At 38.6% G+C, this 24,337-nt stretch overlaps 1 protein-coding gene and 1 long non-coding RNA gene across 4 annotated transcripts in view; one reads left to right on the top strand and one right to left on the bottom strand.

Moving 5' to 3' along the window:
* The window catches only part of LOC127434038 (RNA-binding protein Musashi homolog 2-like), a 267,544-nt gene that overhangs the window by 13,621 nt on the left and 229,586 nt on the right, over positions 1–24,337 (bottom strand). For 2 of the 3 annotated variants that reach the window (XM_051686472.1, XM_051686473.1), the window contains one exon: positions 9,761–9,880. In XM_051686472.1, coding sequence (XP_051542432.1) covers positions 9,761–9,880 — 120 coding nt within the window. The remainder of the gene's footprint in view (positions 1–9,760; positions 9,881–24,337) is intronic. The other variant, XM_051686474.1, reaches the window with a different exon arrangement.
* Positions 12,280–13,450, top strand: LOC127434043 (uncharacterized). The gene is made up of 3 exons (XR_007895968.1): positions 12,280–12,386; positions 12,835–12,968; positions 13,084–13,450. It is a non-coding gene; the product is annotated as an uncharacterized LOC127434043 (long non-coding RNA).

Raw genomic sequence — 24,337 nt, 5'->3', positions numbered from 1 at the left:
GATTTCAATATCATTTTTATGTATGTGGTGTCTCTTTCTCATTTGTGAGTCACTTTGAATAAAATATCTGCTAAACAAATAAATGTAAGCGTCACTTAAACATGGTTACTGTCTCTTTAAGAACAGCGCATCTCCTCACATTGAACAAACGGTAGTTCTGTGCAGTTTTGGAGAGATGAAGATACAATGGCATGATGTAATACTATCAAGTAGGATATTGTTTTGTTTTGTGAAAAAGAAGATATTAAAAATATTTCTTATCATAGACCTAGGCTAAAATCAAAATCAAAAAATCTAATCCCTTTATTGTCACTCAACCATATACACAAGTGCAACAGTGGGTGAAAGTCTTGGGTGCAGTTCCAATCAACATAGCAGTATGACAATTACAATAAACATCTGATTTACACAACACAATTTACAAGGCTACACATTGTCCTGGATTTCACTCAGTATTACCATTTATTGGGACTGCCAAATGTAATAGGATTATTTAATTAAACAATGCTGTCAAATGTTTTGCGTGGTTAATGCATTTAGCCTACTTACTTTTATTTGACATTAAAACTGTTTTCCTGCTGTGATATCAAAAACTTGAATTATACCTTTGCTTCTTTTCTTAAGAGGCGATGGATTAAGGCTGAATGCATTACATTATGAAAGGAAATATAAGCTATGAAGCACATTTCTGCAAATTAAAAAATTGAGAGGCCTATTCATTTCGTTGACTCCAACATATGATTATGATTAAGAACCTGTCGAAATATGGCAATGTATCTTATGGTTATTAAAAAACTTGCAGCTAGGCAGACAGTTGCAAGTAAACGAGATATCCTCACGTTTGACAAACGAATTACAGTATGATGCACACAGATGTTTACACACACCCCAACATTTTCAAATAAGCTATAGTTTTTGTAATACAAAGATAAAACAAAAAATGTTAAAACAAAAAGCTGCATAAATGGCATATTTTTCTTCTACTTTTTCCCCTCTTGTCATCTATGGCAAGGCGGGCCAAATCAAAGGTCATCACGGGCCTAGTTTGGGCACCTCTGATCTACAGGCAGAAAGTATCTGTCCCAAGAAACACTTTATCTGAGTTTCAAGAGTACATTGGGTCAGACATGGCCTCAGTTGAAGAACAGTTATTTAGAATGACCAAATAAATGTTCCAATCTGGTCACATTGCATGTGGTTCTCTCTTACACATAACATCATTGATGTTTACAGGCCATAAACATCAGAACTGGTGAGGGACGATGGACATCAACACACACAAACACTCTCTTTCACCAGGATGGCAGATTATGAACGCCTCAGAGAATGTCATTTTAAGGCTCCAGCTATGCTGAAATTTATAGCTGATCTTTATTTTCAGACATGCAGGGTTGATATCCAGAGAACATTGAAAGTCGTCATTGCCCATTCAGAAACAGCAGACAATCCAATCAAAGAAAACAAAGATCTGCCTCATGGGCTTTTCATCTTTCATCTCCCCTGCCGAACGTTTGCTTTTCATTGGGGTCTGGGATTTGTAGGAGCGGCCTGGAGCCTCGCCGAACATCACAGCGCTGATTACACCCTTAACAGCTGCCAAGAGTAATCTGAAGCTGTAAGTAGTTTCTCTGTCATCAGCTTTTCAACTTTCCCTCACCGTTCATGGTTTGTGGGTAAAACGCCTGCCTGTCAAATTACACTCAAGCGCTTGAGGAATGGCACGACTCCAATACTGCCCCCTTACTGTACTGAGTGACTTGACGAAAATGTGATGAAATGTGCTGCTCAAATGATTCCATTTACATCACTATCTAAACTGAAGTATTGTAGGGCTTCGCACATATAATTCAGTGAACACCTAAACAGATAAAGAGGCCCACCAGGCACAGTTTTAAGCAGACTTTAGCAATTTTTACGCAAATTTTGCCAGAAAATCTGTGGAATTCTGTAAAATGCAGATCTGCTTATATTTTTCTCTTTCCATCTTTCCGCATCCCATCCTATTGTTCAGGACTAAAATGACTTTCACGCTCGAGTTAAACTTTCTGCCCTCCACTTACAGGCAGGAAACAAACACACACCAGCAAAACAAAGGCCAGAGACACCCTTTTCTTTTCGTTATCCATTTTTTCAACATGCATTCTAATCGCCAGTCGTCCTTGTATTTCAAAGTGGGTCTTGTGCTCCTCGCTAATTAGACAAGCTTCCGCTGCCTCTTCTGCAAACTCTAATTAGATCTTTAACAAGAAACAAGAGTCGACCTCTACAAAGGCTCCTCCATTTGTTAAATGGCTGAGTAGGGCGGGGGTTGGTGCACACACGAGTTCCCTCCTCCCATGCCGACTTCATAGAACCCTGCCACACACATTCCACGAGTTGGAGATTGCCAGGACACCACAATGGCAGCTTCCTGTTCCATCTGCCTAATTCTGCCGATAACAGGATACTGAGAGAGGCAGTGCACAAAGCCGACATTCACACGCACAATGGATGTACACAGCTGCTTTGTTTATGCTGACACGGACAATTAGCCCTCAGCTGCACAAGGCGCTCAGTCGGGAAGGTCTTATCTAATAAAGGCAGGGAAAATTACCTTTATTGTTCAGGTAGATTGCCTCTAATGATAGTGCCATCAGTGTAAAAGGATATGAATAAAATGAGGCTGAAAAGAAAAGCTCTTCAGTTGGACGGCAAGACAGCAGAAGTAGCCATCTGGGAGCACGCCGTTGCCTGATTATCTTCTTCTGCTCATTTTCTTTTGAGAGCATACACATTTTTTACTTTCACTTGAGCAAAGGTGAGAAACAGAGAGGGATCAGGCAATGTTTTTCTGACATCAAAGTTAGAGAAATAATAGCTTTCCTATGATCTTTTTAAAACAACACATGTTCAGAGTGCGTTCAAGAGGCATCAAGCATCTCTTTAAGGCATTGCAATGTTGTGGGTGTCTACGGCAGATATGCATTTAGTCGATGCACTACAATATGTGTGGAAATTAGCAGCTTGCTAATGAACACCAATCAAACTCTGTTTTAGTTGTATGGACATCTGCTGTTGCGCTTCATTAATAACAATATTCTGGCACATCATGGGCTCTGAGCTTTTGATTATTCAGCCAGCAGCACTCTAAAGCTGAAAATCTCTCTTTCTGGGCTTATAAAGCAATCTGAGAATATTAATTAATGATAGCAGAAATATCACTGAAGTACGAACAATGTGCCACAAATGTACACTCTGATGCCTTGTTTTAATGGTCTTAATGTAAATAAATTAACAATTTGAAAGGCAGGTTCGAATTTAATCGATTTTGAATCTTTATGTATTGCTACATGACCAGAGCGAGTTTAATTTGCTTCCACAACTCTCAGATAAAATAAATAAATAAATAAAATAGACGGCATATAACACCGCCATGAACTTATAACAGGAACAATAAGTTAACCCTGAAGCAACATGGGATTAAGTGACTTGCTCAATGGTGATTTCTTGATGAATCCAGGGCATGTTGAGTGACTCCAGTTAGGCTTCCTAAGCAACCAATTGGCCTGAATGCTAGGGTGGGTAGAGTCACGTTGGGTTAACCTCCTCGTGGTTGCTATAATGTGGTTCTCGCTCTCGGTGGGGTGCGTGGCGATTTGTGCGTGGATGCCGCAGAGAATAGCGTGAAGCCTCAACACGCACTAGGTCTCCGCGGTAACGCGCTCATCAAGCCATGTGATAAGATGCGTGGATTGACTGTCTCAGACGTGGAGGCAACTGAGATTTGTCCTCCGCCACCTGGATTGAGGTGATTCACTATGCCACCACGAGTTCCTAGAGCGCATTGATGAAAAAAATGGTGATTTCTTGATCCGTGTGTAGATCGAACCAGCAACCTAAAGGTTACAAACACTGACCACAAACTAATACATCTACCACCCCAATGGACAGCATTATAAAGAGAGTCTGAAGCCCTGTACACACTAGGGATGTGCGAGACTAGTCGACTATTCAAATAAACGGTTCTGATGCTTCTAGTCGACACTGGAATTATTAGTCGTAATCTAGGTAATATATTCCCTCTCTCACTCGCGGCACGTGCAGGAAAATGTCCTCTCGCTAGACAAGTAAACTCAGCATAGTTGTTATGAAATCACTTCGGTGGTGCGGGAATCGGCTTTCCAAATGTTTGAATGTCCCTAAGGATGTTTTCACATTTGAGTCTTCTTTACATCTGTGCATTCTTGGATGTTATTTTTCTGCTGAGCAGGCTTTATCAAGCGCAGGATGGCCGTATCAGGTGAGTCAAGTCCCGTCTTTCACCGGACCACGTCGACGTGTTAATTTTACTCATCAAAAAATTTATGCTTTTGAGTAAGTAGCCTAGAAAATATCTGTTTTAGACTAGGTATGCCATTTTTTTAATCTACTGATTAAGAAGGCTATTTTCAACGAGGTGCCGACTGCTTAACGTGTTAAACTATCTTTTATTCTGTGTGCACTTCATGTTTAGAGTACATTAGGTTTATTGCAGGCTACATCACAGGCCTATTTTTCTATCCTATAACTACTTTTTTTAATTTTTTATTATTATTATTTTTTTTTACATCGTTACTGTTATTGATTAACGTTCTTTACCGAACAGCTGTCACATTAGGTCAATGGTTAACGCTCGACGGCACGTTGTGAAATACGCGCAACTTTTCGGCATATTTGGCTTAGTCTACCTGTTAATTATTTTCTGTTTTAATATGTTAAGTAACTTTTACTTGGTGATCTCCGTTTAGAACAGGCTTTTAGGGTTGTTCCATTGATCCTGCACTATTCATTCAATTGTTTTCAATAAAAACGTCTATTAAATATTCGCTAATGTTAATTCAGTGAATGCGTGTCATGTTCTATATTTAATGTACAATGATCATAATTCAAGGCGAGCATGTCGCAGATAAATGCCCCTTTTCAGTGGAATTTAGTATTGGATTTGGAATAGATTAAGTATTTGAAATGGGTCGCATAAATGTAAAAAAAATTTTTTTTTACTGTTTTCTGAAGGTTGGTTTCTGTTTAGACTAGTCGAATAGTCGGTTACAAAACTTCCGTTTAAACGACAGTCAAATTAGTCGTAGCGCACATCCCTAGTACACACATGCAGCAACCTTCTTGCTTGATGTCACTAGTCTCTGTACTGTGAAGTCACCAGTGTGTGTTTCTACTGCTGTCGCTCTAACGTTATTGGTGGACTGCACATCTGGCCATGTCTTTTGAAAATATGATCACAGATGAGTGTGCTAGTAAAACTACGATTTAATTCTACTTTGATAAGAAATCAGTTTTCTTGTCCCTAAAAATGAACATTCTGCAGGGGAGAGTGTTTTATATGAAGTGCAGCAGTGCTCATTGCATCATATCATTAATAAGATGAACAAACTATCAATGTATGAATCAAACTCACTCAGACTCCAGACAGATTCTTTTACATGCATCGTTTTATCATATCCATGTATGACGAATCATATAGAACAGTGAACATCCGACAGAAACTTCTCCCCTGTCTTGCCTGCACACGACTCCATTATCTCAAAGGAGATGGATGGCGTGAGCTCAACTGTCTTCGCTCCTATTGGTTGTCGCTCTCGAAAGTCGCTCCACATTTGCATTGTTAAACTTTTCTCAACTTTGTAGTGTTGCTTGCCATGCCCACATCTAGTTGGCAGAGGTCGCTGTCGCTCGTGTCACCGGAAGTCGCCAGCTCTCATTGACATTGAATGAGATGAGGTTGCTTTGTCGCTGGAAGTCGCTGCATGTGTACGGGGCTTGAGTCTCAGAGTTCACATCCCAGAATAATATTGGAATGGGGCAATATTTGACAGCAACTACATAAATGCCATTAAAACTTTAAAACTACAACTATGCATGGCCCCTCCTTTGGCTCGATGCATCTAGGTAAAAGGAGAGAACAGTGCGGAAGAGAGTGTGTGTGCATACCGTAAGTGAGGCCCTAAGGTGTGAACTGCTGAATAACATGGGAAGACTTCGGCTCAGCTCCCGGTTGCAGTATTACTGCCGATCATATCTTCAGCCCAATTATTAATATTTCTGCTGTCAGCATGAAACAAAAGATCCCTTCTTCCATTTGTTTCTTTTTCTTTCCTCTCTCTCTCTCTCGGTAGTCTAATTGGATGTAATTACTCATCTGCAAAACAAATGAGTGGGTTGGCGTTGCCGTGGCGACTGGATCAGCGGGCCCAGCAGTGCGAATCTTTCGCCGAGCCTCATTTCTGATGATAATTACCCCTCTCCCCCTCTTTCACTCTCCCAGTCTCACCATCTCTCTCCCAAAGAACAGAGACAGAGAGAAGGGGGCAGTGGGTTTCGTACAAAGTTCTGATTCCACTCATCACTGTTCTACTCATTTTCATTTGATATTTTTCTTCCTCTTTCCCTGCATGCCGTCATCACTGGGTCGGCTCTATATGAGTGGATAACGGCTCCCCTCATTTCCACTTTACCAGATGACAGAAGTGACCTTAAATTGTCTCTCTTACACACTAACTCCAGAGGAAACACTCGTCAAACTGTCTAAGAGCTTTCGATCACGTTTATGATAATACATGATAAAACCAGTGTTTCTCCTCTCCCACTTACACAGCCGAGCTGGTTAAGAGTGCACAAGTGTCTGATCAGCCACACACACACAAACAAACACTTCTCCCAATTAAATCCCTGGTGGCCATCAGAACAAGCCACTTCATGGTGGATGTCAGTAAGTCCATCATATTTGCCCTCAAATTAGATTTCAATTTCCAAGCAGCTGTAATTAGCCTCTCCATTTCCACCTAAGTCAATTTAAAAAGAGGAAAAAAATGACCCGTGCCCGGCGCTAGCTTTCACTTTCCATTTAAAACAGTCCTTTCTGACCGAACGGCTGGCTAATTAACATCACTAGACCTCCCTTTCAGTAAGTGCCGACATTTAATAAATAATACATATTTAATGCCTTGTGATTTTGGTGCTCAGAAAGGCTTTGCAAATGAATTTTAACACATGATTTATTCTGGCATTTTTTGGCATACACTCAGGTCTCCATGCTTTTATCTTGTTGAATGCTAAAATATCTCTAGAAATCCAGGGTGGTAGATCTGAATTTGTGACAGCTCAGTTACAATGCTTTTGACAGTTATGATCTGTAGATGCACAAAACAGGAAGAGGCTCAGCATGTGTCACTTTAAAAAAAACACAAAAAAAACTGAGATCTGACAAAGATTATAAAGTTTTCTTTATGATCAGACTCTTTATAAAAGACCCTCCTTCCCCATTCCCCTTAATCTCTTTTATGTTGGATTTTTGACTCTGAACTGCAATATATTCGTGTTATTAGTTTGAGTACTATCGTAAGTATTTGTGGCAACTGTTTACCACTGTAGCTAGGGAATGTTTGATGTCATATGGACTCGAGTCTGCACAAAAACTCTATAGACCTTATTCAGAGTAGCGCCATATACATTTTTGACGGGAATGAAAATGAGGCTGTGAGGGATAGACAGCTTGATCTTCATTCCTATCAAAAACATATATGGTGCTACTCTGAATACGTTTTATTGTGAAAACTGTGGGGATCTGAGCGGAACGACTAATATTGGTGATGTAGATGGGAGGGGGACTCACTACTGTAACCTAAGGTGCATTATTTATATTATTTTGCTGGAAGCCTTGGTGAACCAGAGCCAATAGGGGGCGAAGAGCCAATGATCTAATGATCTCAGATAATGTGAGGTATTTTGCCAAACAGGAGTATCTTCATGCCCAGGCAGGCAGGCACGCAGGCAGCCCACCACGGCAGAGCAGAATGAAACAGCATCACTCTCATCTGCTTACTTAGATCCAAACAATTGTGCAGAGAACTGGGTGTGAAGGAAGAGTAATATGACAAAGATGGTTTGGAAATAGCATTACTCCCTGAAAACACACTGCTTTACTTCCATGCTTCTATTTGTTAATTATAATGAATGTACCTGACCCCATTTGTTGATTTGTTTCGCATTACAGAGTGCAGTGTGGAAAGACCAGCAGATTTAGTAGGACGCTGGGGTTAAATGCAGCAACTGCAGGCCATTGAAAACCCCTGACAAAGGACTGCTTATTCAAGAGAATACAGCAATGTTGAACCTTCTGCCGACTCCCACAATAGACCAGGGTACTGGAAACTGCCTCCACTGCACTTCATCTGCTGAGCAAACTCATCACTAGATTTCCACTAGATCTGTTAGCGTCTTACAACAACTACCAACTCACCAGGGAAAGAGATAAAGACAAGAGGAGAGACAGAAATAGAAGATGTGCAGATGAAGGAGAGACTGAACATGGTGAGGTGAATCAAAAAAGAGAGACAAGTCCTTCCTGCCTTAATGATCATGGATGGATTGATCCACATACAGCAACCTCTTGAAAAACAAGAAGTATCTCATGATCCTCCACTGAAAGACCATCTCAATGCTCTGGAAGGTACAGACAGATTCAGAGGGAGATGTCTCAGCAAAACAGGAAAGGACAAGGCACATCAGTTGGACACACACGCTGCAGGTTTGTGCACCTGGGAGATCAGTTTCCAGAAGGCTGAGCGCCTCCCATGGAGAAGGCCCCTGTGGCGCTAACAGTCTCTCCTGTCTCTCTGTTAGGCCCAAGGAGACAGACCTGCATCTGAATCACTAAAACTCTCCCTACCAAAGAAAACAGCAGGGGAAAAGGGCACTACAGGACAAATTCAGATTGAGTGTATTTATGAAAGCAATTTACCAAGACAAATTCCTAGTGCAATCTTACTTGGCCAATAAACCCTAACTTCATGGTCAAAGGAAGAAATAATGTGTTACCAAGTCACCGAGATGAATAGTCAGTAAGTGGTGGTATCTAGTGCCATGACAATGTTCATCCCCACGATACAATTCTTGTGTACAGTATGTTGATGTCAGCCACCAACACATACAGTGTCATACAAAGACAGAAACCACATACACAATCTGCATGTTTGCTACATGTATGAGCACTCTGAAATCTGTGTGCACCGCTTAAAACTTTAGACAGCGGATGATATATATACGCTAATCTGAGACGAAACCCCTCTCTGATGTATTCCAGAGCCTTTCACACTTTTTTTAAAAGAATAGTTCACCCAAAAATGAAATTTCTGCCATAATTTTCTTACCCTCATGTTGTTCCAACCCTGTATAATTTTCGTTCTTCTTTAGAACCCAAAAGGAGAAGTTAGACAGAATGACAACCTGACTCTTCACTTGCAGAGCATCTTTTAAAGTGAATGGTGACTGAGGCTAACGTTCTGCCTAACAGCTCCCTTTGTTGCCCACAGAAAAAAGTAATATGGGTTTTGAACAATATGAGGGTAAGCAAATGAAGCCACACTTTTCATTTTTGGGTGAACTATCCCTTTTACTATGCTTCCATTGAAACAGACATTTCTCACACCACTGTGTGGGACAGTTTAGATTCAGGATTGGATCTGATCTGAGCAGTGCCCTCAACTGATCGGCATTAGCATCAAAGCAGAGAGGTTTGTCTTGTTCATGAAGTTGAACTGAATGATGAGGAGTAACTAAATGCAATGACAGATTAAGACACATGATCATGAGTCTTGAGTGAACATACAGTATGAAGAATGTAGACATTTATGAAGGACAGATAGTGTGTGTGTGTGTGTGTGTTTTTGAAGTGGTCGGCTGGGGAGAGCAATGGCCACTCAGAACACAGGCGGTAAAGAATGTTTACCTGGCCCTGCGTTCTGTGGGTACGCCATGTAGCCGCCTCTTCCCCGGGTGGCCCTACCTGAACCGCGCGCTGCTGCCACTGCCGCTGCCGCCACAGGCCCATACGCTGTTGCTGGGAAGCCTGCCAAGAGAGAAATGAGGATGATTTACTAGTGCTCTTCATCTCAATCAAATTTACAGCCACACAACCATAGCACAGCTGCAGGGAACAAATCCATTCAGACTATAGCAACACACACGGGGGACAAGCTACAACGTTGTTGAAATAATTACATATAAATCAAAAGAACTCAAATATAATTACTCAAATAAAATCGTTTAGAGCGGCTGGCAAGACGGGTTTATTGAGCTAGCAGGCCTTTAGGACTCTCTACCTCTCTTTCTTTCTCAACACCATGATCACACACAGCACAGGAACATGGAGGGACCAGCGGCTTGCTTTTTCTTTCATACACAGGAAAGTGTCTGCAGACTAAATTTCACTTGCACTCACTTTAACAAAAGCCTTTTAACAATACTGCTCTAAATGTGAGACAGGCAGCATAGAATTTTGGATATTTATAAAAGCAGTCAGTCCACTGGGAGGACAAATGTACTTGATTACCAGAACAGCACAAATGGAGATAGAATTTATATGATTTAAAGGAATAGTTCACCCATCCGTTTGGCTAAATGATAACCTCACTTTCATTGTATAGGAAAAAAGATGCACTGAAAATGAACAGTGCCTGAGGCTTACATTCTGCCTAACATCTCCTTTCGTGTTCCATGGAAGGAAGAAACTTACACAGGTTTGGAACAATATGAGGGTGAGTAAATGAAGACAGAATTTTCAATTTGGGGGAACTATCCCATTAACACAAATGGTGACAATGCCTGTCCACTGTCATGAGTTAGTACAGTTGACGGAGCTCAAGCTTCTACAAATCAGAGCCCGATCCATCAGTGTGATCATCTGTATAGTGGAAATATATTGAGAGTGGACAAGGCTGGTAAACCGGGCAGTAAAAATGGCCTGGGGAGGGGGGCATCTAAAGGACTCTCTACAGCAGAGCACAGGATTGGTGGATTAATTGCTTGTAACTGAGTGCCTGTTATCTCACAGAGAACCATTAGAGGACATGTGGTTCTCTTTAAGTTCCATAATGGCAGGTAGTAATGACTGCGTGTGTGACTCTTTTTAGAGAGAATCTTATGCAAGCAGTGTCTATCTTAATGTGCTTCATGTGTGTTGATGAAAATTCATCAGTTGAGACTCAATGACTTCTATGCAACTAAATACTGAAAGACAACACAAAAGACAAATGCAAACTCAGTTGAATAACACTGTGATTCACAGCATGCAATTTGTTCATGTAAACCATGGACACTGAAGAATCTACATATTTAACAACAACAGTGAGTTCACAGTGTTCAAACAATATAATCAAACCTAATCATCATCATTGTAGAAGCCAATTAAAGAAATCCACTAGGCCAGCGTATCTACGGCTCTATTATTCCATAACAAACATAATTACAGTCTCTGCACCTTAATGAAGGCATGTATCTGTGTTTGACAGCTGCTCATCAAAGCAGAAAAGACCTATCTTTAGCATATTACTACTCCAAAGCCCAACCAGCTTTTAACCCCCATTTCTGGGGGTAATGTGGTTTAGTAGTCAAGATTTGGGTTGGTAACCCAATGGTTGTAGGTTTAAACCCCAGATAGGGCAATCTATGGTCACAATTATACCCTTGAGCAAGGCAAATAACCCTTGGTTACTCCAGAGAGACTGTCCCTCTATTACACTGTGTATTAACAAGGCAAGATGCAACAAAGCATCAAGCAGAAAATCACATCTCATCAAAATATTTTGGTGGAGGCTTGGCATCTATTTTGTGTTTATTTGTGTGTTGAATTTTAAACATCAAATATATTCAGATTGGCTGGGATTTTTTTTTAATTTTATTTAGTATAGTGTTTCACTTTCAGTGACAGAAAAATTGCTTGGCAATCAAAATATGAAGTGGGATGTAGTGTTAAGTCACTTTGAATAAGAAAGCGTCTGCTAAATTCAAGAACTACCAACCAGAGAGATGGAATTATTTCAAATTAACATACAAATGGAAAGAGATTCACAAATAGAAAGTTGGTTCACAAATAAACTGAACGAGATCCACAAATAAATGTAAGGAGTTTCACAAAAATTAAATGAATTCACAAATAAAAAGAATGAGATTTATAAATATAAGTTAGGAGTTTCACAAAAATACAGTGAATTCACAAATAAATAAAATGATATTTACAAATATATTTTTTAACTCACAAACACAACTCTGTCCAATTTGTGGATCGCTACATGCATTTGTCAATTATGAAACAAATCTAGCATCGAGATGTGCAAACAAATCTACAAATAGGTGGACTCCACTCATGGTCTACTCAAGCTTATCAGATAACGGCCACATTACTCAGACCAATCGTAGCACATTCTATCTTCAACCAGTCACGCTTCGTTTTACTATCAGGGTGGGACCACAGTCACAGCGCTCTCATGAGCATGGAATCAAGCACATACAGATAAGCTCCAAGGCCGCAAACCTTTAAAGAAACGGACGCCATCAGAGGAATACTGTAACTTAAGGTTCGTATAATTTTCTCTCAGTTATAAATGTGTAGTGTCTTGTTAAATGTCGACAACTGAAAATTGCCCATTTGTAGAGTGTCCTGATCATGAGCTTTATAGCTAACCTGGCTGACTGTATGACTCTGCTATTTTAATTTTAACCAAGTTTCTTGACTGAAATGTGTTGTCAAAACCTTCACTCTTAATGTTACATGGCAGATCCAAACAGACACACTACTAGACACTACAAAAGATCAGTAGTACAGATAATGTCTTTATAAAACAAGAATCATATTAGATGATCTTAAGAGCACAAACCATAAATTAATACCCTATATTACACAGTGTACAAGATCTGCTATGGCATTAATTTGGTTTCACATTGTTAATGTATTTTTTTTTTTTTAAAGTTCTTGAAGTAATATATTTTCTATATTATAAATTGATTTATATTTTTACCACTTAGTGTGATGGCAGACCAGTCCAATGTTACTCACAAGAAATAATTATGCTAATAATTATGGATACTGGAGAACTGGTGCTCTTTGCTCCACATCACAAAAAGATGGAAACAGTTGTGGGACTTTTGTGCAACTGGTGGTAAGACATCACAAAGCTCCATGGCCCAATCTTGTTTGTGTGACATGTTTTTTTCTATACAGTAATGGACTTGTTTTTAACGTGTAACTGTTATTTTTTCCAACCATTTGTGCAGAATGCTCTTACCCTGAATAGGAGTATCCATCCCAGACAACTGATACAACACCATGATGTGGCAATGAGGATGTTCATGTACAACAAAATTGAGCAAAATGCAAGCACTCCAGTTGTAATGTTCAATTCCAGTGTTTGTGTGTGTAAATACATGTACTCAAATTTATTGTCTTTTGTAGTTACATGCATGACAACCTGTAATTTGTAACCAAAAAAAATCATACCTTTTAGCCAACAGACTTGCTTTAAAGTGTAAAAAAAAAAAAAAAAAAAAAAACAGACTCTTTAAAACCTATTTACTTCAAAATGCCTTTATAGAACTCAATAAAAGATTTGTCAACTAAATGACAAAAAAATATTTTGTCAAATGAGATGCATAAATGAGTCATCATTTATACTCATTCATGTTGTTCCAAACCCAAACGGCTGACTTTATTCTGTGGGAGGAACTATGAAAGGAATTATGATACAGACTGACAGCCTCGCTTTCATTTCAGCATCATTAGCAGCATCTACATTTTACAATGTATTCTCATATTCCATAGAAGAAACTAAATATTACAGGTTTTTTTTTTAAAAAACAAGAGGGTGAGTAAATGACAGAGTTTTCATTTTTAAGTAAGTCAACCCAAAGACAATGTTACGGTTTATTAAAATTTTGTATTGCACTTTCATTTTAAGACAGGACATTGTAACTTAAAAGAAATCTGACATAACAGAAAAATAAACAATCTCATATTACACATTTTAAAAGGTGTCCTGTATTGGAGCTGGAACCACTGATTTTTGAACAGGTGAGTCAAGTGCTCAAAGTTGATGTGCAGTACACAGGCGAAACATATGAAAAAGATGGCAATAACCAATGAGTCAGTTATCACTGTCAGAACATGATGTATTTTAGAAAAGGACCCTGTAATAGTACCTCCTAAAACATTCACACAAAAGTGATCAAATGCTAAATTCTAATAAACATTACCTTACAACTTCTTTTATTAAATACATTAACATAATGTGAAACCAAATTAATGCCATAGCAGATCTTGTACACTGTGTAATATAGGGTATTAATTTATGGTTTGTGGTCTTAAGATCATCTAATATGATTCTTGTTTTATAAAGACATTATCTGTACTACTGATCTTTTGTAGTGTCTAGTAGTGTGTCTGTTTGGATCTGCCATGTAACATTAAGAGTGAAGGTTTTAACGACACATTTCATTCAAGAAACTTGGTTAAAATTAAAATAGCAGAGTCATACAGTCAGCCAGGTTAGCTATAAAGCTAATGATCAGGACACTCTACAAATGGGCAATTTTCAGTTGTCGACATTTAACAAGACACTACACATATTTATTAACTGAGAGAAAATGATACGAACCTTAAGTCACAGTATTCCTCTGATGGCGTCCGTTTCTTTAAAAGTTTGCGGCCTTGGAGCTTATCTGTATGTGCTTGATTCCATGCTCATGAGAGCGCTGTGACTGTGGTCCCACCCTGATAGTAAAACTAAGCATGACTGGTTGAAAATAGAATGTGCTACGATTGGTGCGAGTAATGTGGCAGTTATCTGATTGGCTTGAGTAGACCATGAGTGGAGTCCACCTATTTGTAGATTTGTGTGCACATTTTGACGCTAGATTTGTTTAAAAATTGACAAATGCGTGTAGCGATCTGCAAAAGCACAAGAAGTGATCCACAAATAAATGCGCGTGATTCACAAATGAATGCTGGACAGAGTTGTGTGTGTGAGTTAAAAATATATATTTGTAAATACATTTTTTTATTTGCAAATCTCATTTTATTTATTTGTGAATTCACTTTATTTTTGTGAAACTCCTAATATATATTTATAAATCACATTCTTTTTATTTGTGAACTCATTTAATTTTTGTGAAACTCACATTTATTTGTGGATCTGATTCAATTTATTTGTGAACCAATTCATTATTTGTAAATCTCTTTCCATTTTTATGTTAAAATGAAACAAAAATAACCACATAAGAAAGTGCCAGTACAAATTCTTACTGTGTATCAGCAAACGGCCAGAGAAATTAGTCATGAAAAAAATTAAGGTAAATACAGTAAAAAGGGGGTAAAAATAAATAAGATCAAGATGAAGAATGGTTACAGTTAATCCCAAACCTCTTTAGTTTAAATTACGCATGTCATTTCCTGTTTCTTTCCTCAGCTCATTAATCTCTTCACAAAACACAAATAAGTATGCTGATGCTAATAACAGTCAAGTGTCGCTGCCTCGCTTTCACGCTGCTCACTGTTGCCGAGCAGAAGTGTCCTTCACCAAAGTGTCACAAGTCATTCGTGCTTCTTCCCCTCCCGCCATCTCTTTACTCTGCACAGCATCTTCTGTCCCCCAGTGGCCTCTCCCTGCTCCAAAGTTAGTGCTGGAACAAAGTTCTTGCGAGAGATTAACTTTGGCGGATTAGGTGGGTTAATTATTAGATCTCGGAGGCTCATTGTTTTGTGTTTCTGCTGTGAGAGGCTGCTTGAGAGAAGCGCTGCAGCATTAAATCAATTTCATGGGCTTTTCTTTACAGAGGAGATAACACCAATATTTAGCATTCAGTTTTATGGCATTATTTGAATCTGCTCCAGTGAACAGGCTGATGGAAGAGAAAAAGCCCACTGAGAGGGCACAAGGACACCCGGGGCACCGTAAAAACGCACACATGGACCCGGAGGGACCCAGAAGGGTTCTGAGAGACTGAATTTTCTCCGCTTGGTGATGAAAGAAAGAGAGGAAGAGGGTCATAGACAGGAGGAGGAATAATGATGATTTTTTGAATCCAACACAAGGCCTGAGGAACATCAACTGATGCATGACACATTTACGCTTTCTAACGCATCTGAGAGAACAGAATGTATGAAAACTTCATTTATAAACACAGAAAGGCCTTTTTTATCCTCTTTTCTTCTCTACTACAGGTTTCCTTTTGTTTGTGAACTCCCATGTGAATGTCTATATTTTTCTGTTACTCTTTGCGATGAAAATAAAGTCCCTTCTTTCATTGTTGATGTTCATCTATTCTTCCGTGATTAACAGCAGATTCCATAGCAGTTAGAGAGTTACATGGAAAGAAATCTTGTTCTTTGGTTAGAGCTACACTGCTTAATGAAAAGCTGCTGAAATGAGACATACATCCTGAAATTAGTCTTTACATACCTCTCATATGAGTGCAAATGCAAAGTTTGTGTCCTATCAAGCAACAGGGAACTTACTTTCATTGCCCACTTTAACAAGAAAAATAAAAACAATGGAAAAATAAAAGCTGCTATAATAAGAGCTCAGAACGACAGCAACTAAAAAAAGTGTTTGTCCTTTGTAGTTTTCCTAAAACCTTTTCATGAGATACCAAAAGTGGAATTAAGGCATCCATCAGCACAGGTTGTGTCTAAAACAACAGTGCATGAGTGATCATGTGTTTTGACATGTTTGTTGCCTGCAAGGAATATTATGCATGTTCTAGCCACAGGTGTCCGTGAATCCAGCCTAAAATCACTCTTCATAGTTGAAAGGTTTTGCCCAAAATGAAACCATTTGGTGCACTGGATCTTCATCGTAAGAGTCTTCTGCCATTTGATTAGGGCACGAAAAGTCATTTCGCCAGGCAGATTAAAGGACTCAATCTTTTTTTAGCCCTTTCATACACCATTAAACTTAACGATGAAGGCAGGAGTACAAATCTCCAGAAAGATCCCTGTACATCACAAAACCCCTCAAACATCACCAACCAGCTGCAAGCTTCAACCTACAGCATAATGAGAGATGATTTTACGGGCAGGAGGACAGCCATGACCACACAACCCAAACAAGGCTACAATCTCACCAGAGAAAGGCAAAGCATTAAAACCTGCAGCATTAGTTCAGTTTTGGACACATATGGGCCATGAATCGTGTGTAACAGAGAGAAGTATAGTTACGCCTCCATAGCGCAGGTACAGCTCTGAAGCAGATGTCACGGAGATGACACTCGTTTCCTACCACTCATCAAATCGTAAAACAAAACCATCTCTCCACTAATGATGTGCAAGACTAGTCGACTAAACTGTTCTGATGCTGCTAATCGACACTGGAATTACTAGTCGGCAATATTTTCCAAATTAAACTGTTCAACATTTTTACATATTTACATTTGGTTTTATATTATTACAAAGGATGCGCTTAAATTACTGGCATGTTAATGTTACACATTTTAAATATAATTAATAATACAAATATTATTAAAAAGAGAAAATGGATACAAGTTTTAATTTCACCTCAGGCTACACCTGTTTCTTCCCTCTCTCACTAGTGCCGTGCGCAGAAAAATGTCCACTCGCAAGATCAGCAAAGTAGCTATAGAAATCAGTGGTGGTGCAGGAAGCGGATTTCCGAAAAGTTGGCTTGCAAGTCACTATGAATGTTTTCACATTAGAGTCTTCTCTAAATCTGTGCATGCTTGCAAGTTATTTTCCTGCCGAGCAGGCTATTTCAAGAGTAGGATAATGGCCTCAGGTGAGTCAGGTCCTGTCTTTCACCGAACCATGATGCTTTTGATTAAGTAGCCTAGAAAAAGACTATTTTAGGCTATTCTTTTTTTATTCTTTTTTTTTTTTACATCGTAACTGTTATTGGTTATCATTCTTAAATGAACAGCTGTCATATTAGATCATAGGCTAATGCATGTTGTGAAATAAGAGCAACTTTTCAGTGCATTTTTTCTATCTCATAGATTTGGCTTATCTGTTGAATATTTTCAACAATGTCCTGACTGTTTGATATGTTAAATAACTTGGTGAATACTGGTGAACAGGCTATTAGGGTTGCTCTATTGGTCCTGCACTATTCATTTAATTGTTTTAAAAAAATATGCCTGTTTTGTCTAACGTTGATTCAACGATTGCGTGTCAAGTTCTATATTTAATGTACAACGATCATAATGCAAGGCAAGTATGTTGCAGATAAATGCCCCTTTTCAGTGGAATGGGCCATATAAACACTGTTTATGACTCCAAAATGTTAATTTAAATGTCAGTGAAATTAGTCGTACCATGTCGTTCGACAGAGAGTAGACCTTGTGTGTCGCAGAGCGATCAAGCAGCCCAATCTTTGTTGTCAAAAATAAACCATTTCCCACCCAGCCACAAAAGAGCCGAAGCGCTTGGCCTGTTTCTAATGGAAGTCTTTTCAGGTCAATGATTTCTTTCAACCTCTCCGTCCATTCTTCAGTGATGATTTTAGATGTGTGTACTATAGCCCTTCCTTCGGATGAGACGTTAAACCGAGGTCCTGACTCTCTGTGGTCATTAAAATCCCAGGACACTTCTTGAAAAGAGTAGGGATGTAACCCCAGTGTCCTGGCCCAATTCCCCTAACTGGCCCTTATCAATCATGGCCTCCTAATAATCCCCATCCATTAATTGGCTCTAGAACTTTACTCTCTCCTTTCCACCAATAGCTGGTGTGTGGTGAGTGTACTGGCGTACTATAGCTGCTGTTGCATCATTCAGGTGGATGCTGCACACTGGTGGTGGTTGAGGAGAGTCCCCTGTTCAATGTGTAAAGCACTTTGAGTGTAGTGTCAGAAAAGTGCTATATAAATTGAACGTTCATTCATTCATTCATAGCTAAGATCACTTTCCATGAAATAAGAGAAAAAAACGTCCTAATCAAAACCTACCAGCTATGTTCAGAATGGAATACTAGCATGCGGCCTACTCTTTATTTTGCAGTATATACTATATACAGCCTATTGCAGTTGATATCGCTTTCAGTTCATGAGTAACATTTGAATTTAAAGGTCACTGGAAGGCATTGTGGGATACAGTATTTCAAACAGTGTGCTCTGGTCATATACTGCACATTTTGGCAAATGTAGTAGATCATTTGAGTATGCCATGAATACAGATAATTCACATACTGTGCACAGTGTAGGCATACGTATGCAGTATGCATGCTCTTTTCCTTCCAAAAACAGTAGGTAACCATTCTGAACATTCCCACATGATGGGATTTTTGTGCAATATCTTAGGACCACTTTGTGTATATTTGATTCCACAGGTAGGTAAAAGAACTAAATAGCCTGAATATGACAGAACTGAGATCAGCTGTTATCCAGATCCAGGTTTGATAAAGAGTCATTATAGGTATTGATCCTGAAGCTTAATCCACTGAGCTCAGGGTGTCAGCAGAAATTACTCCGCCCTCTTAACAAGCAGCCTGTCTCGTTAGCCAGAAGCACTTAGAAATAATTAGCCCAGCCACCTCATTATTACCCATGTACTTTTTGTTATGCATTTTAATAGCCTTCACCAAACACTTAGGAAACATTTTTAGGCTTTGGAAAAAACTAACATCTCAAGACAGCTTGGAAATAACTGGAAGACATTGGCACTATGTGCAGCTTAGCTGTGTTTTAAAGGAATGTTATGGTTTCAAGAAGAGTTAAGATGGATTAACAGCATTTGTGGCATAATGTTTATACTCTAATGATCACAATTATTTCGACCTCTCATTTAATAAAAAAAAAAAGAAGCAAAAATCACAGTTACAGTAAGGCACTTACAATGGAAGTGAATGGGGCCAGTCGATAAATGTTAAAATACACAATGTTTTAAAAGTATAGCCACAAGATGCAAACATTATACACTGGTGGCCAAAAGTTTGGAGTAATGTACAGATTTTGCTCTTATGGAAAGAAATTGGTACTTCTATTCACCAAAGTGGCATTCAACTGATCACAATGTACAGTCAAGACATTAATAACGTGAAAAATTACTATTACAATTTGAAACAAAACTTCAGAGCTTCTTAAACTACTTCAAAGAGTTCTCATAAAAAAAATCCTCCACATGCAGCAATGACAGTTTAGCAGATCCTTGGCATTCTAGCTGTCAGTTTGTCCAGATTCTCAGGTGATATTTCACCCCACGCTTCCTGTACCACTTGCCATAGATGTGGCTGTCTTGTCCGGCACTTCTCATGTACCTTACAGTCTAGCTGATCCCACAAAAGCTCAATGGGGTTAAGATCCATAACACTCTTTTCCAATTATCTGTTGTCCAATGTCTGTGTTTCTTTGCCCATTCTAACCTTTTCTCTTTTTTTTCTGTTTCAAAAGTGGCTTTTTCTTTGCAATTCTTCCCATAAGGCCTGCACCCCTGAGTCTTCTCTTTACTGTTGTACATGAAACTGGTGTTGAGCGGGTAGAATTCAATGAAGCTGTCAGCTGAGGACATGTGAGGCGTCTATTTCTCAAACTAGAGACTCTGATGTACTTATCCTCTTGTTTAGTTGTACATCTGACCTTCCACATCTCTTTCTGTCCTTGTTAGAGCCAGTTGTCCTTTGTCTTTGAAGACTGTAGTGTACACCTTTGTATGAAATCTTCAGTTTTTTGGCAATTTCAAGCATTGTATAGATTTCATTCCCCAAAACAATGATTGACTGATGAGTTTCTAGAGAAAGCTGTTTCTTTTTTTGCTATTTCTGACCTAAAATTGACCTTAAGACATGCCAGTCTATTGCATACTGTGGCAACTCAAAAACAAACACAAAGACAATGTTAAGCTACATTTCCCGAACCAAATAGCTTTCAACTGTGTTTGATATAATGGCAAGTGATTTTCTAGTACCAAATTAGCAATTTAGCATGATTACTCAAGGATAAGGTGTTGGAGTGATGGCTGCTGGAAATGGGGCCTGTCTAGATTTGATAAAAAAAATTAAAAAAATAGTGACGGTGCTGTTTTTTTTTTTACATCAGTAAAGTCCTGACTATACTTCGTGATCAGTTGAATGCCACTTTGGTGAATTAAAGTACCAATTTTCTTCTGAAACAGCAAAATCTGTAAATTATTTTAAACTTTTGGCCACCAGTGTACGTTAAAATGATTTTAGTGTGATAAAATCACATTCTAACCTTATCTGTGTAAAGTTATATCTGATATTTCAACTTTGCTTCGAGGTTAAGCGGTACCATTAGCCTCTGTAGAAGTCACTGTGATTTAGTATTTAATTGCCAAATTCCTAGTGAAGCACTTTTCCAACCACAATTCTGAGGGGGGGATCCACCAATCAGTGAAGCTACCATGGAGAAAGGAATAACAGCAACAGTGCTCAAAGTTACTGCCCATTCCCATAAAGCATTGCCAATGACATTTCTGCAAATGAAAATTTCACAATTTTCAAATTATTATTTTTTTTCATCAAATTAAGAGAGCAGATTGGTTTGATTTTTTACTGAAAAAAAATTAAGAAAAAAATGAGTACGTGACCCCAAACTTTTGAACGGTAGTGTATATAAGCAATATCACACGAGCAACAGTGCGATATGGCCCTACATCAGCACTGCTATGATTCAGCCACAGGCACGAGGCTGCAGACCAAGTGCCGTAGGTAATCACAGTGAGATATATATATATTAAATTAAGACAAAGTTCATTCAAGTGATTTTGGTAAAAAAATAAAATAAAAAATTGGACACATTAAACAATTACATATTTCTTTAGTTTATTCTTAACAACCATACAAAGAAAAGACATGTGTAATTTTGAGGTCTTCATTATGTGTGTGTGCATAAAGAACCTTAAACTCTGCTCTCAAAATGCAACGCACAGACAAGATGAGAAAAGACGAGATGAAAAGCATTAAAAAAAAGAAGAGGGGCACTACGGCTCTCCAAAACTCTCCTTCCAGATGGCGAATTTCCATAATGACAGCAGAGAGAGAGAATGAGAGAGAGAGATCACCACATTTTGTCAGTGACTCCATTGACGCTCTCAGAAGGATTCAGATTGACTTCACATGTTAGAGAGAGAATTACTGTCTTTAAGATCTATGTGTGTGAGTCGCTCACTGCTGCACTGTTTCAGTGTTTATATCTAGTCCAGGGGGAGACTGCAGGCAGCTGTACAATTTTTTTTTTTTTTACATTTTGCCTTATAACTCAAAGTCTACTGATAATCTACCAGACATTCAACACCATCAAAATATTTTGATCAACATACTGAATTTGATCCTAATATTATGGGTACGATTGTAACTAGTGATGCACTGAAATGAAAATTTTTGTCTGCAACTGAAAATCCTGGAGACATGGGGTATATTATTTTTTTATTACACTTTGGAATACTAATATATACAGTATATACTGTTTATAGGCCTTTATATATAAAACCTGACTTTTGCCTAACATAAGCAAAGTGCTAATAAAGTACTTATGAACAAAGGCCAAAAGCATACCTTCCTATTCTAAGTTTTTCTTGTATCTGTCCATCATCCATATTGTCAGTATAGTTGTGAGAGGGGAAAATAAACTACGTTTATCTGTGACAGTGTCACTCACTCCTCCAGTTTCAGACGAAAAGCGATTTTGAATGTGAGAATGTGAGTGGCGGATGCAAAGCGGGTTGAACTGGATTCATGTTTGACACCACTGATTTAGAGTGCGGCTCGGCTCGAACAGTAGGTGGGGATATTTTACCATATGAGATGGTTGCTCAAGCTAAATGGCCTCATAGCCTCTAAATACGCATGGAAAAACACTATTAATATGTTGATATTCAAGAGAGTTATCGCTTCATTACTTCTGGGAATGTAGACTTTAGTCAACTAGGTAAGGCAACTACCAACAGAATGTGCATTTGCATTTTAAATTTCACCACAGTGTGCTTTCATAACTCCTTTGAGTGTTTTTGTGCTGTTGCGCTCGTTCGTGTGGACACACACATACACACACACTTTACAGATGTGCATTTCAATTAGAAGCACAATCTTGATACCATCAATATATATTTCAACATTACTGCTGTTTACATCTTTTCGCATAAAACGCTGCATTTTCTTCATGTCAGTGTCTCTGTTACTTGATTTTAAAGTAACAGTTTTTGTTCAGATTTCCGTCTTTTTTTCTCTTTCGGCCAAAAACCGAAATTAGCATTTTCGGTGGCCAAAATTTCGGTGCATCCCTAATTGAAACAGTAGTTGGGAGCAACTGTAGCACTAGTAAAACATGATATAACCTGATATTACCTCTAATAAGAGCACACCTCAAAGGAATAATATCACTGCTTTAATACTTATAATACTACTACTAATAATACTTAAAATAGTTATTTTAGGTTTCAGGAATTTTATGTACTTAAAATTGTAAAAGTCAAAGTGGTACCTACATTGCGATTATTTAAAATAGTTAAATCCTTTTTAATAAAATGTAGTGATCAGCCATCAAGAACAGTCATCAACAAGATACTTAAATAAAATAATGTTCATTACCAATTCTAAAGACTCAAAAGTCATGCAATTTATATAACTAGTGTAACAATTGCTTCTAATTTTCCTACTTAAGAAATGTTGAGAGGGAGAGAGAGAGCGAGAGAGAGAGCGAGAGAGCGAGAGACAGAGATATGTTGTATTGTGATTTGGTGGTATTTCAGTGTCAGGTGCGGTCACATAAAGATGAGTAACTGTGTGAAGTGTTTGAGGGTGACCCCAGATCAGAGTAGCTGACTTCCAGTACATACACAAACACTGACCGTACTACTCAAACCAGACAGATCACATCTAGTGTGAGTGTTTGTGTATGTGTGTGAGTGAATGTTCGTGTTTATGTGAACGTGTTACTGTCAGCTTGCATGTTCTGTCGTGTGAGTCTTTTCAGAGTCAACCCGGTCAACCTGGTCAAATATAGTTTATGACACTTTATTTCTGAGATGTTTCATAACTACACAGACATCTGTGTAAAAGAGAAAAGAATGTGTGGCTTACAAACACTACACACACAGATTAAAATAGACTATAACAGAGGAGAGCAAAGGATATTACCTCTAAACTGATCTTACACAGTTTCCTTTGGTCTTTTGTGGAGGTTTTTCATGTCCAATATTTTACCCTTCCTCTCTGTAACACTTTTGTTGTTTGTGCATTTATGTGATGGTGGTCTTTCCTCACCATGTACAGTATTAAAGGAATAGTTCAGCCAAAAACGAAAATTCTGTCATCATTTACTCATATGACTTAATTTCATGGAAAGGTGAATTTTTAAACAGGCCTTACATGGTTTATCAATGTAATGTAAGTGCATAGTGACTCCTGTTTTTTTAAGCCATAAAAACACAATAACATCAAACCTCACTGGTTCTCATCATGTTTAGTGACCAAACAGGTGACATGACATCATGGCGTTTGGTCACAAGACATAATGAGAACCACTGAACAATGTGGTTCAATGTTATTGACGTAGCTGCCATATTTAATTT

The sequence above is a fragment of the Myxocyprinus asiaticus genome, chromosome 43 (assembly GCF_019703515.2).
Source record: "Myxocyprinus asiaticus isolate MX2 ecotype Aquarium Trade chromosome 43, UBuf_Myxa_2, whole genome shotgun sequence".
NCBI lineage: Eukaryota > Metazoa > Chordata > Actinopteri > Cypriniformes > Catostomidae > Myxocyprinus > Myxocyprinus asiaticus.
Note: the sequence above shows the minus strand (reverse complement) of the source record. Positions and strands in the feature narration are given on the sequence as shown.